This window comes from Lottia gigantea, assembly GCF_000327385.1.
Source record: "Lottia gigantea unplaced genomic scaffold LOTGIsca_62, whole genome shotgun sequence".
In the NCBI taxonomy this organism is placed as follows: domain Eukaryota; kingdom Metazoa; phylum Mollusca; class Gastropoda; family Lottiidae; genus Lottia; species Lottia gigantea.
The window spans coordinates 1,335,071-1,350,348 of record NW_008710115.1 but is presented as its reverse complement, the minus strand read 5'-3'; the positions used below and the strand labels follow the sequence as shown (position 1 = coordinate 1,350,348).

At 29.0% G+C, this 15,278-nt stretch overlaps 1 protein-coding gene across 1 annotated transcript; it reads left to right on the top strand.

The window, feature by feature from the left end:
* Positions 1-775: 775 nt before the first annotated feature.
* LOTGIDRAFT_128636 (hypothetical protein) lies at positions 776-15,003 on the top strand (the record flags this gene model as incomplete). Its single annotated transcript, XM_009064408.1, has 19 exons — positions 776-827; positions 1,718-1,808; positions 2,037-2,119; positions 2,524-2,601; positions 2,962-3,008; positions 3,571-3,634; positions 4,559-4,642; positions 7,519-7,592; positions 7,922-7,972; positions 8,331-8,383; positions 8,673-8,989; positions 10,567-10,669; positions 11,139-11,249; positions 11,524-11,596; positions 12,014-12,153; positions 12,743-12,825; positions 12,948-13,145; positions 14,568-14,683; positions 14,875-15,003. Coding segments are annotated over 19 exons (1,947 nt in total), but the record flags the coding sequence as incomplete, so codon positions are not given.
* Between the last annotated feature and the right edge of the window lie 275 nt (positions 15,004-15,278).

The following is a 15,278-nucleotide window of genomic DNA, read 5'->3' as shown; positions in this document are numbered from 1 at the left end:
AAACTATTGATTTACACATGAAGAATGCTATACCAGATAAAGTAAGTTTTTTTTTTATTTGGGGGAAGTGTTTTCCAGCTTGATAAAAATTGTGACTATATTCTTTCTCCCTTTGTTCAACAATATGTAGGTTTTTCTTAATGTTAGTTTTACTAATATTGTACTATTCTCTGGAGATGAATAGAAATCAAAATGAAGAAATTCTTTTAGAATTTTTTATATTTTTTAAACTATTCTAAAAGATAGGATTTGTATGGAGAAGTGTTTAACGTTTTTTTCTTGAAATTGGTATTTTTGCATTAAATTTGCACTGATCTAAAGGATGGTCAATATATTTTTCATAAATTGTAAAAAACCAAGTTTGAAATAGTAAGGTAAAATAATTGTGAATGATTAAATGATTGATCATGATCGACAGATTGACACAGATTATACTTAGGAAGTATGAATTGATTTCAAGATTGACCTTATTAATCAAACTATAATCTTGATGATTGCAAACAACAAGAATTTATTTTTAGAATATAAAACTGTATGTGTTTTATCGTAATGTTTAGAGAATTCTGCATTTGATCATTTCTTTAAAGTTTTAAAAATTCCGCAAATGCTTTGTTTTGATTTGTCTTTTAGACATTGTTTTATTGTAGGACTTAATACTCTTGTCGTTCCTGTGTTTTTGATCTTAATTCTTTATAATCCAGGAATATAATTCTAGAGATTATCTAGAATTAAAGTATATTGATAAAGTCAGTAATTATTTATTTTATTTTAGGATGATTCTTATATTTGTGCTAGTTATGAAATGCCACAAGATGAAGTATATATAGGTAATATTTCACTTTTTTCAATACAACTGTTCAAATCTTTTGCTGATTTATGCTCAGTACATGTAGCCAATATATCTTAGCTTTTGTCAATGTAATTTACCAAGATACCTAATTCAAATTTTAGCTTTTTGTTGCGCTTTACACCAAGACAAAATTCAATCTTTTACCACTCCAATTCACCATGTGAATATGTTTGTCTTTCTGACTTCTGAGTATCTGGAAAATTTTAGCCTTAAATGTATCTGACCAATATTTTGACTAGTGCATTTCACCTGGCCAATATATTTTATCTTTTACCTTTCAATATCATGATCAGAGCTTTAATCACTACACAGTCAATTTACTGAGTTTGAGAAATTATCAATCAATAATCAAGATCATTATTTTAGCCTTAAATAACTTTGATGATCTCTACCAGTTCATTAATTTGGCCAATGTTTCACCTCTAACAGCCGATAGAACTGGCCAATATTTTAGTCTTAAATAATAAACACTCAAGCCCTTGACCTGTAATTGTGTGATTGTGAAACCAAAGATTCTGTCATATTGCTTTAGTTTGGGTTTTGTTATCCTTTAATTTGTCATTGTTATCATGAAATATGTCTTACATGATATGGTTGATTGGCTAAAAATAACAGGATACAACTTGGGCTGTGGTAGAAAACTTGTTAGATTGTTAGATGGAGAAAATAAGAAACTGAATTGTGAAATTTGAATGAGATTGACAGCCATTAGCTATGTTAACATAGAGATATTATGAATATATATATATAGCTGATATTTTAGACTTGGATTACTATTTATCCATTGACAGCAATACATTTTTAAGAATATATTTTTAAGCCTTTAATTATTAATGGACCTAAACAAATTTGAAAACATTTTTGTAGTAAAATTTGAAGCACTAGCTAATGCAAGTACAGCACATCACATTTTGTTATTTGGTTGTTCTGATGGACCTGCTTTGACTACACCAACATGGTAAGTTAAGAGTATCTTGTTATTGAAGAATATGTATTTGTTGTATAAAGCATTAATAATTAATTAATTAATTTGATATTTAGAGAAATTTGTCTAACATCTAAACTGATGCTAGAGATTTTTTTTTTTCAAATTTTGTCCAGAAAAAGCATCAGGAACATTTGCTACATTTTGAATTTGGAAGTAAATGGTATTAAATAACTGTACATATAATTTATAATATTTCAGGGGTTGTCCACCATTATGTAAAAGTAGAGAACAGATTATGTTTGCTTGGGCCAAAAATGCTCCGCCAACAGTTTTACCAAAAGGTAGTTATAATGATAGCTGTTTTATGTTTGATATCAATTGCGATCTATGAACAATGGCAACTGACTATGTGACAGAAATGACCAGAGTCCACAATACAAGATCATTGTGTATTATTTGTATGGTAATCAATATATCTCTATAGAAGTCAATGTTAGGGAACTATTTTTTAGAAAACTAGCGACAATGTTAATAGTTTTTATTTTGAAAAACTTGATCTTAATCAATGTATACAAATACTTATTACTTGATGGAAATCAGAAATATGACATAGGGTCATTATAACAGACAATATGCATCCACATAGAGAGACATGGGCATATCATAAACTCTTTATAGTCTGTATGTATGAAAATATCTTGACTAATGATCAGTTAGAGTAAAATAGTATAATTGATGTTTTTAGATGTGGGATTTAGAGTTGGTGGAGGTTCTACAATAAGAAATATAGTATTACAGATTCATTATGCTCATTCTTCACCATGTAAGTAAATAAATAATTATAGGCTTATAGTATGAGCTTTAATCCCTGAGTAAGTGCTGATTTTTTTTTAAATCAAGGGTCCCCCCAAACATGGAGTGATGAGGATTAGAGGAGTTTAAGTTCTTTGTTCCAGTTCAGGATGTCACTCTCATGGGCAGATATTACTTATATCATGATATCTTTGATCAGAGTTGCACCATTTTTTAACTATCTTCAAGTCATAGTCTAAACTAGTTTGGGTTTGATTTGGAGGTTTTAATATGAAAAGTGCTTTTGTCACCTGGTATAGGCAGTATTTAGACAACTATAGATCTTAAGTTAAGCAAGTTCTGTAATATACTCTTTGTTATTTATTTTTAGATCCTGATCAATCTGGTATTAGAGTATATGTTACAAGACAGAAGTATGTTGATCTAATTATTTTAACTTGTTTTCACCTCTAATATATAGACCACACTATAAAATTAACATCTTGTGCTTACATTATGTCATTTTCAGATTTTCAATATGTCACTATTCAAATCGAAACTACACTAAATTGGTATCAGTAATAGGAGATCTTTTCTGAGAATTTATGTCACTTATCAATTGACGAGTTTTCTATTCTTTTTTGGGGTTATTTGGGCAGTATTTTGACTCTGATATTGTTTGTTAGTGCCGTTGAAGAAAAATGACCAGATTATGACAAAAAATTTTGGTTTGATGTTGTTGTGACAGGTTTAGAATTTTTTCTTGAATAAGAGGAATCACATATTGGACTGAAAAATGCAAACAAAAGCTGAAAGGGCCATTTATTTACATCATAAGCAAAAAACAATCTTTTGAACCCCTTTTGAATGTATGGTTCCCTTTTTGATTCTATAATGACCATTGTACATGTCATGTTGTACAGATCTGATTGTATTCTGTTTAATCAAGTATAACTATTAATTATAGAATTATTAGAATTCCTTTCTGTATTTTAGACAGAAATATGTAGCTGGTATATTTTTAATGATGTCATATTCTATAACAATACCCCCACATAAATCAGGTCAGTCATTTCATTATTTTATTTATAATCCTAGAATGGTTGTCCAAGGTTGAAAAATATGTTATGTCTTTTATTGAAAGAATTTTGTTTTAGGCTGTACAATATTGAGTAAGAGTATATCACAATATTTCTAACTATGTTGTTTATGCTGATATGATATTTTGCACCATATGGTAGTTAATCTGATAAATTGCCTTTTCCTATATATATCCTACCACAAATATCTAACAAAAACTCTTTCAATAACAGACGCATATGTTGCAGATTTCAAATTACCTGAAAACATTGTGCAGATAATGTTGTTTATTAATATCATGTTAATTCTTATATTTATATTCAGATGCTTCTATTAATACAATTTTCACTGTTTTATATAAGTGGTTATTCTGAGATTGAGTCATTGTTTTGCTTTGAGATGTATTCATACTCCATATAGTCAAGTTACAAACTTCAGTTTAAGGAAAGATAAACACTATAACTGGTTCATTGACAAGGTCAGGGGTGGGGGGAATATAAATAATTTGTAATAACTGCTACATATCAAGATAAGAGTCATGTAGAGGTGCCAGTCTAATTAAAATTATGATGTTCCATTTTTATCAGCTTATATTTTTGACATAACTAGAGACAGGCTTCTTAAACATTCCTCAAAATAATGCTTTGACCTAACCTGGTGAACCCTGCTTTAACCAATGAAATTTAAAGTCAGGGTCATCAGGTTAGGTCAAAATGTTATTTTGAGGAATGGTTAGGAGGCTCGTCCTAAGACCCTGATTACAGTGGCTATATTAAAAATAAAAGCTAATAAAAAAAAGTTTGGTATAATATTAATTTGGCAGTAGAAGTACAAGGCTTATTTATTTCAATTTCTACCATATTAAAGTCTTATTATCACTGTCAAAATTAAAATTAATTTCATTTTAGTTGTACATGCTGATGTCAGTTGTAAATATAACGGAAAAACAGAGATACATCCTTTTGCATACAGAACACATGCTCATGAGCTAGGTAAGCAGTTTTTATGGACTTTGAAATCAAATGTGATGTAGATGCTAATCAAACTTGCTGTAAATTTTTGGGGTTTTGATGAAATTACAGTTATAGAATATATACTGGCACTAGTGTTGAATGTATAGTTTTTTAAGTTGAGCAATTACGCTATGCTGAACATACAATTTATACAAAAAATAAACCAACTTGATACAAAATGCAAAAACACGTTTTTATGATAAAGATATGGAAATATAACCTGCATCAGCTTTTATTCATTAGAAGTACATTTAGCTCACTTGATAACTTTCAAACTAGACAAGAAATTAGATTAAGATAGATTAAGCCTGTATATAATAATATGTATAAATGTCATATCATACTGTTTATCAAAAAACTTTTTGTACTGTGATGATTTGATATACATGTATTAGCTTGTGGTTAAATAAACTATGATTTCATTTACTGGTATTTTTATCAACAACCAGTATTTTGTCAATTTTTGTTTATTAACAATATTTTATTACAAATATATCCATAGTATCAAATTTGAAAAAGATCTGAGTTACTCAGATACTGTAGATAGTTGATAACTTTGAGAGTATAAGATTATAGATATATACCATTATATACCATAGTATCCTTAACTGAATTTCTTGTCTTGTCAGACGAATCGAAAAATATTTACTATGAGTTATTGTCCTTGTTCTTGAATTGTTTGTGGACACGATAGAGAGCTGGTTTCTTGATGGACTTTGACAAAACTTGGTGTGAGTGTTTGTAATCACCCTATATAGCCGTGGCCTCTTGTCTGTTTGTCCGCCTGTCTGTCTGTCTGGAAATATATAACTGTCTTAACACAAAGATTTGCCACTTGCTGCCAATCAAAAGATTAAATTCTATATGGATTAAATGAAACTTGACATGTTAAATTAATCCCATATTTTGACCCTTGATTTACAGTAATATGTCAAAATGAAACAATTTTATTGTAGTTCTACATGACATTTGCAGTTTGTGGAGATGACATGTTGCCTAGGTCTATTGTAGTTCTACATGACATTTGCAGTTTGTGGAGATGACATGTTGCCTAGGTCTTAAAAACTTGAATATGAAGTGAAGCTATTAAACAGGAAATTAGTAACTGGTGTAACATCTGCCTTGAATAAGAATAGATTCAAATTCTAATTTTCTTACATTTGTGTGAGCTCTATTTAAAATGAAGGCCAAATTTGGCGACTTTGTAGTAGACCTACATCAATAACACTGTTGTGTTACTGCAACTATTGATTCAATCATTCAAAAAGATTAAAAATCTTGATGTCTTAGATTTATTAAAGATTTTCATGCATATTTAGAATGAATAATTGAACTAGATAATGATAAATTATAATGTTACATGGTGTATATGGCTGAATGATATTAATATTGATTATTTTAATGTGTGATTGTTTATATATCACATATGGTATTTATATTTAACAGTAAATTGACCATTTAATTAATATTCTAATGGTCTATTAGTTTACCATTATATAATTTCACAGAAAGTAGGTCTGATTTAAAATTATCAGTTAACAATTATATAGTTTTAAAGACCGTTTTTATATGCCCACATGAAAATGTGGACGTTTATTGCAGTTGACTCTGTCCGTCGGTCCGTCAACATTTCTTGTGCACACGATAGAGACTACAGTTTTCAACTGATTCTAATGAAATTTGGTGTAATCATTTATATTGATGAGATCTTGGTTAAGTTTGAATTTGACGATCTTTCGATGAATGGTTTTTGAGTTTTTGCCCTTGACTTAGAAAAAACGTGTCAAAATTTGTTTGTGAACACAATAGAGACTATAATTTTTAACTGATTTTAATGAAATTTGGTGTGATCATTTATATTAATGAGATCTTGGTTAAGTTCGAAGGTGACGATCTTTCGATGAACCGTTTTTGAGTTATTGCCCTTGACTTGACTCAAAAATTGTTTGTGAACACAATGAGACTACAGTTTTCAACTGATTTTAATGAAATTTAGTATGATCATTTATACTGATGAGTTCTTGGTCAAGTTTGAATTTGACTATCTTTCAATGAACGATTTTGAGTTATTGCCATTGATTTAGGAAAAACGTGTCAAAATTTGTTTGTGAACACAATAGAGACAACAGTTTTCTACTGATTTAAACGAAATTTAGTGTGATCATTTATATTGATGAGATCTTGGTCGAATTTGATGTTCTTTCGATGAACGGTCTTTGAGTTATTGCCCTTGACTTAGGAAAAACGTGTCAAAATTTGTTTGTGAACACAATAGAGACTACAGTTTTCAATTGATTTTAATGAAACATGGTTTGATCATGTATATTGATGCGATAATTTGATGTATTTGGGTTATTGATACTGATTTTTTTTAAATTTCTCAGCATAAATAACTGACAGTAAATATATATATCATTGAATTCAAACTATTAAAATTTCTTTAATATGAGAAAATTCATACTTTAATCACTAAAGACTCTTTTATCATTTCTGACAGCTGCCAGTGGGTGTATGTTACCTTACCTGGCAAGCTATCTTGATCTTTAGATGTAGTCTTTATATATTGAGTAGTCCAGAAAAAATGATAACCCTTTTCATTCTTGAAATTTGTTTTAAGTATTATTTGTGAAGTTACCATTTGACAAAGAAATTTTAAAAGTATGGTAATTGTCTAATATGTGAAAATGAGGCCAAAATATTATGGTCTTAGCTTTGATGCTATATTACAAATGAATATATTATAATGAAATGGTGTCCTGTACCACCCGCTATATATTGGATGAGATATTAACTCAAGTATATACCCCTTGAAGGAATATTGAAGATTGTCAATGATATGATTGAAATGATTTTAGGTACTGTAATAACTGGCTATCAATATAATAAAACTTATTATATGATTGGTAAAGGTAATCCACAATGGCCTCAGGTAAGTTTTAAGTAGGTTAATTTTTCACACTAGATATATTTTTTACAGGATATAAATTATAATAATTTACAAATTATAACCTATTTAGATTTCATGTTTTGTATCTATTTTGAATTCTGAAATATCTTTGTAAAATGTTTTTTCATTTGAAGTCTTGACTAAATACACATAACTGTCCTCCATTGTTCAACCTCTGAAATGTTGGAACAGTTTTTATGGAACCTATTATTACAAATAAATGTAGAGCAATTAAGATCGATGATATAAGAATATACATACCAGTAGCAAAATTTAAATAAAAATTTACTTGTATTTATTATGTATATTAGGCATTTTATCCTGTAACAGAAAAAATCACAGTGAAACCAGGAGACAATATGGTATGTCTATATTTATTCAAATCATGTTTATAATATTTGAAATTTAGAATACAGTATGATGCTAGAAGTCTTTTTGGTATAGACATGTCTATTCTAGAAAATCTTTCATGATTTATGATGCCAGGAAGGTCTGTTTTTGTATAGACGTGTCTAGGCTAGGAAAACTTCATGATTTTGCGAGGAAAACTTTCGTGATTTTCATTTGTCATATTTAGTAATGTTGAACCTATTATAACAATTTTGTCAGATCACAGATGATAAAATAATCATCCACAGAACTGATAAAAACAACCATCTTGATTTTGTTGATTAGATTGTAATGGGGACTGATTTGGAGTTTTTCTCTTTTCTTTTATAGTTAGCTAGATGTACATATAATTCTACACAGAGAGACACACCAACATATATAGGGTATGTTATTTATCATTAGAATTGCTTTTCACCTTATAAAAATATTTACCAGTACATAGTGTGTACTGTACTGTACTGAACACTGTGACAGTGTATACATGTATTGATTTTAATCAAATTTGATGTGGATGGAAATATATTCATAAAAGATATCCAAAATATTTTCCTTATCTCGAGAAGAGAGTCACATGAATATGCATTTATACTTTTTGTTAAAGAAAATGCAAAAAGTGGAAACAAAATTGTATCTGATGGAAATTAGATTGATTTAATGTAAACCTACTTTTAGACCAACTGGGAAAGATGAAATGTGTAACTTTTATACCATGTTCTACACGGATGCATCAGTTGAAACAACGTTTGGCCAGTGTGGTGGTTCACAATACCCTGAAATAGTTGACCAGTTACCCGCTGGCTCAGATACCAGACTACCTCCTAATCCTTTATTAGATGAAATGGCAGGTCATCATCACCATCATCCACAGGCACAAACACCTCCATCTACAGGAACAGGTAATAACAATAGACTTCATCAATCCAGACCTTATCCTGGTACAGATTATCCAGACTATCAATTTGATCATCCAGCTAATGTCAATAACCAACGTTATCGTAAAAGATATGGTCAGGACTATTATGATTATGGTGAAAATGATGGTTGGAATAATTATGACACAAATGCAAATGATTTCGATCCAGAAGTTGAAAATGGCAGAAGTCGAAATCGTAACAAACAATTCATGGCAATGAATGATCAAATTAAAGGGTTTTCTCATCTCAAGCCACAAAAAACTAATAGCCCATCAGTTTTACAAACAACTACAACTGTTAAAACAACCACTATCGAAGGTGGGATAGCTTTAAAGGGAGCCTATTCTAAGTTATTAGCCACAACATCTTCTACAAGTAAGTGTCTTGACATCTGTATGTCTTGATGTTGTGGCTTTTTGAATGACAAAGACTAGTTTATATTGTACCTATCTGTATCTTGCCTGTATAGTGTAATCATATCTCTAGATTCTAATATCTTCCCATTTACACTTTGCTTGTTAACTGTGTAAGATCTTTTGTACGTACATGTGTGTTTGTAATCAAAATATGATTTTGAATTTTAAGAACTTAAAGCCATGCACTCATGGTCTTTCAGTTATTTTTAAAATTGATGTACGTATGCATTGACCACAGGAAGAATCCTTGTTATTGAAATGCTGTCAGAGCACAATTTTGAAGTCAGATGAATAACTATTTTCCACCATTCCATTTTAAGATTGCTCTTAAAAATCAATTTACACAATTCCCTCCAACTTTGCAGTAATATTATTGCTTTATAAACTAGAAATTTCAACCAAACAAAATTCAAGTGAAAATAAATCCAAACATGACTTCTATCAGTTTAGTGCATGTTTTTCACCAGTCAAGCATTTAGAATGGTGACATAGCTTATTATTTAGAATGTTGTTTTCTTGATTATAGACATAGAATATTTTTGATATATTTTGATGTTTATTAGGCATGCACAATATCTGTTGTGTTGTTATGATATTTGCTGTTTGCTACAATATCTGTTGTGTTGTTATGATATTTGTTGTTTGCTACAATATCTGTTGTTTTGCTGCAAAGTTTAGATTAAATTTAGTATACATTAGTCAAATTGTAGATATTGTATTGAAAAGCAACTAACTGGTAACTGTTATAGCTCCTGTGTATAAGAATGATCAATAATTTTGAAGATCTGAAAATTTGTACATCTGGGTGTTTTGTCTTATAGATTACTATAAATCTGATTTCAGGAAATATTTCACTTTTCTCTCAATTTCTTTTCTTAAATATCTAAATGCATTGAAGTTTGAAAAGAATAGATAGGATAGATTTGTCTTAATATTTAGTTTTACAGAAACAGTTTAATTGCAGTATCACTTTTCAAAATTCAAATTTAACATCAGTTTACAACACAATCTCACATCAATCATTACTGAAAGTTCATAATGGTTGGGAAATTATGGAAGGCTAAACTTTAATAGTATGTTAATTTTGATTGTAAAGTAAACATATGTCAGGTTTTATTTCTGATAGGTGATACATATTGAAATTGAGCCCTCTTAAAAACAGTTTACATTCTCCAGCTAATAATGAATAAATTTTTACAGGAGTTGCTATAGAAACAGATTTATTTTATGATAAAGAATGGCCAACTGGTCATAGACTAGGACAAGTTAGTGGTGTAGCAACTGGTAAAAATGGAAATGTTTATATCTTTCATCGTGGTTCTAGAAAATGGGAATGGGAGTAAGTAGTTTACAACTCAAAAATTTCTTTATTAGTAGAGGATCAGAAACAATCAGATTCTACATTTTTTAATTTGATTAATCTGATGAAGATGCAGGAAAATTGCATAAGGACATCAGCATTTTTTCAGTCTTTTTTTTAACATGCATAGACTGGAGCAAATGAGGCATTATGTAATTTTCTAACTCTTGTTCTTATGACAGTTGTTACAATGAATGAGAAACATTGGAATTATCTGAAGGTTTGATCTGAAAATATCCATTGAATTATGACTTTGACCTTTGGATTAGTAAGAAAGTGCTTAGACCTTCATTAGCAAGTGTCAAAACTGAAAAACATAATAATGGTATTTGTCCATGGACTGATAGATATATTAGTCAGATAGGTGTTCTGACCATTCTGTTACCCTCTAGTGATGACTTAATTTCAAACACCTTTTAAAGCAACTAACTATGATATTGTTTTTCAGTTCATTTGATGCCTATAATGTATTTACTCTACAAACTGCTACTATACCAGAAAAAACTATATTGGTATATGATAAAGATGGGACACTAATTAGAGCTTTTGGTGAAAATTTGTAAGTTTAATTAGATTTTTTCGATTTATATTTTTGCAATGTGATGCATTTACTTTTTTATGATATCAGGTAGGTTGTAGAATTTCAGGATCAAGCCTTCATTGATATAATCACAAACTCTTACTGTATAAAAATGACATTCAGCCAAGACCATATATCAAACAATTTTCTAATCTTTCTTGAATGGAATTTTTTATGCTCAATCTTCACCTATTGATTTTGCATTGCGAGATTTTAGGTGAAAGAAGTGCAATGTAATTAAACATTATTTCAGATTCTTTATGCCTCATGGATTATCTGTTGATGACAATGATAATATTTGGGTAACAGATGTGGCTTTACATCAGGTATATTTTAAAAGTTTATTTGGACCCATGTTTTTGTAACCACAACCACATAATTTCAACAAAAGTTCTTTTTGATCTCTTAATTTAAAATGACTTTTAAGTACATCCTATTACTAATTTATGGGACAATAAATCTGTTGACTGTGCAACTGAAAGATGGAAAGATAGAGTCTTATGCTGCTGTTCCTATAAAATTTCCCTTATTGCATACTGCGTGGTGTTGTCTGTCCTCATTAGCCGAATTAGATGCAGAAAAGTAGTTTAACGTCATTTCACTTATCTTGTCATCGCATAAGAAAGTCTTGTGTTGACTCTTTAAAAACTTGAAAACAGCAGTTTAAATACGAAACTAGGTTGCATTGAATTTTCTATACAAGATACAAGATATGAAATAAAATATGCTGGGTTTTATTACAGGCTATGAGGTTTCCAGCTGGTAAAGATAAACCTGATTTAATACTAGGTGAAAGATTTAAACCTGAATCAGATGAGAATCATTTCTGTAAACCAACAGATATAGCTATTCTTTCTACTGGTGAATTCTTTATTTCTGATGGGTAAGTTATGATTTTAAAGGGACATTTTTTTACCAATCAAACTTTAGTCTCAGAAATCAGAATTTTTTTAGATTAGCCAATCATTAATAATGTTCACAGCTCACGGTCGAAATTTGGGTCTTCAAATTAATGAATGTCCAGAATTATCCGAGTTATTGTAGAGATTTGTGTAAGAGTTTTGTTGACAAATAATATAATTCATAAGAGCTTATCTTGTGCTACTGACATATGTTTCAGATATGTATCTATATGAGCAGAGAGATTAAATAGCCTATTTAGATGTATTTATTTTCATTATTCCAATTGATGGAAATGCTTAACTGTTTGCAATGCAAAAGATTGTGATAACTGTGCATAAACATTTGAATTTAGTAAAATTACAAAATTCACAGAAGTTTGATCATGGGAGTGGTGGAAATTGATACACAGAAAATGTCTTAGAAACCCTGAAAGTCATTTATGGAAAACATACCAAGTTGAAAATCACAGAGGGATATTTTGGCATGACTGACAATTACAGTCAATTGTATCTATCTATATAATACTTTAATCGACAGTTCCTGATGGAAAACAACACCTTATATTCTAGGTATTGTAATGGTAGAGTGATGAAATTTTCAGCTGATGGAAAGTTTCTGAAACAATTTGGTACACAGGATCTGTTTGCTACAGGTAACATTTAAAAAAATTACTTCTATTTTCCATTATACATAGTTTAGAATTTCTTTGATTGAATTGATTTGTTCCAAAATTTGAAATTGTATGTGTTTTCAGTTGTGTTTTTGTGTTTGTAGATGATGGTGAACCACCAAATGGAGCTTTTGATGTTCCTCATTCTATTACCATAGCTGAAGATAAAAATTTGGTATGTGTAGCTGATAGAGAAAATGGTAGAATACAATGTTTTGATTTTGAAGGAAAATTTAGTCATATTATTAAAGTTAAAGAATTTGGTTCCAGATTGTTTGCTATAGAATATACTCCATTACATGGTATGTATCTTATTTTGTATTATAATTATAGTTACATATACAAGTGATTGCATTACATTTGACATTAATTCAGTTGTAGTGTAATGTGAACTTAATAAAAAAATTACGAATAATCTGTGTTCAGCCTATAAACATTTTTGCATTTGCTTTGATTTTTATCAGTAGTATATAGATTGGTTGATGTTTTCATATGATTTATTTTGGATGGAATACAATTTTATGATTTATTTTAAATGGTATATCATTGTAGGATATATTTTATATGGTATACCATTGTATGATTTATTCTAGATGTTGTGTCATTGTATGATTTATTTTAGATGATGTATCATTGTAGGATATATTTTATATGGTATATCATTGTATGATTTATTCTAGATGTTGTGTCATTGTATGATTTATTTTAGATGATGTATCATTGTAGGATATATTTTATATGGTATATCATTGTATGATTTATTTTAGATGTTGTGTCATGGTATGATTTATTTTAGATGATGTATCATTGTAGGATGTATTTTATATGTTATACCATTGTATGATTTATTTTAGATGTTGTGTCATTGTATGATTTATTTTAGATAGTGTATCATTGTAGGATGTATTTTATATGGTATATCATTGTATGATTTATTTTAGATGTTGTGTCATTGTATGATTTATTTTAGATGATGTATCATTGTAGGATGTATTTTATATGGTATATCATTGTATGATTTATTTTAGATGTTGTGTCATTGTATGGTTTATTTTAGATGATGTATCATTGTAAGATGTATTTTATATGTTATACCATTGTATGATTTATTTTAGATGTTGTGTCATTGTATGATTTATTTTAGATAGTGTATCATTGTAGGATGTATTTTATATGGTATATCATTGTATGATTTATTTTAGATGTTGTGTCATTGTATGATTTATTTTAGATGATGTATCATTGTAGGATGTATTTTAGATGTTGTGTCATGGTATGATTTATTTTAGATGATGTATCATTGTAGGATATATTTTATATGGTATATCATTGTATGATTTATTTTAGATGATGTATCATTGTATGATTTATTCTAGATGTTGTGTCATTGTATGATTTATTTTAGATGTTGTGTCATTGTATGATTTATTTTATATGGTATATCATTGTATGATTTATTTTAGATGATGTATCATTGTAGGATGTATTTTATATGGTATATCATTGTATGATTTATTTTAGATGATGTATCATTGTAGGATATATTTTATATGGTATATCATTGTATGATTTATTTTAGATGTTGTGTCATTGTATGATTTATTTTAGATAGTGTATCATTGTATGATTTATTTTAGATGTTGTATCATTGTATGATTTATTTTAGATTGTGTATCATTGTAGGATTTATTTTAGATGGTATATTAATGTATGTTTTATTGTAGATGGTATGTTATTTGCTGTAAATGGTCCAGTATATGATGGAGTGGAGACAGTGGTTCAAGGTTTTACTGTTGATATTAAAACAGGAAAACTTTTACAATCTTGGAATATACCTCAGGTACTTACATTTATTACAATTTCAAGGGAAGATTGTCTCTGAAGCAAAGTTGAGCCTACATTTAACCTCTGGTATCAGTTTGGAAATTTTATTTATCTGATTTATAAAATCATCAGCCTAACACTTACTCATTAGATGAGAGAAAACTGAAATATACTTAATATATAAATGAAACAATTGATTAATTCTAGGGGTTAAATAGTCCACATGATGTAGCAGTGAATTCAGTGGATCATTCTGTATATGTGGCAGAATTAGATAAAGTAGTTTGGAAGTTTATTATGTCACATAAGGCAGGCAGTGGTAAGTTTACTCTTTAATTTTGAAAACCTGAACCTTTCATTTTGAGCAGATTGTATAGACATATTATTCTAAATACTAGTAATTGTAGACTGAAAGTGAAGTTGCACCTATTTTCCAATTTAATAGAATATTGTTCATTGAAAAATTCTTTCTTTTGTCCAATGGAAGATGGTCATGGTAAGATTTTCTAGGCCGATAACTACCCATGACCAAACTTATATGGTCCATAATGATTTAAAACTTACTCTTCTTAAACTTTATTTAAAATATCTTGTTACAGTACCAGAGAAAA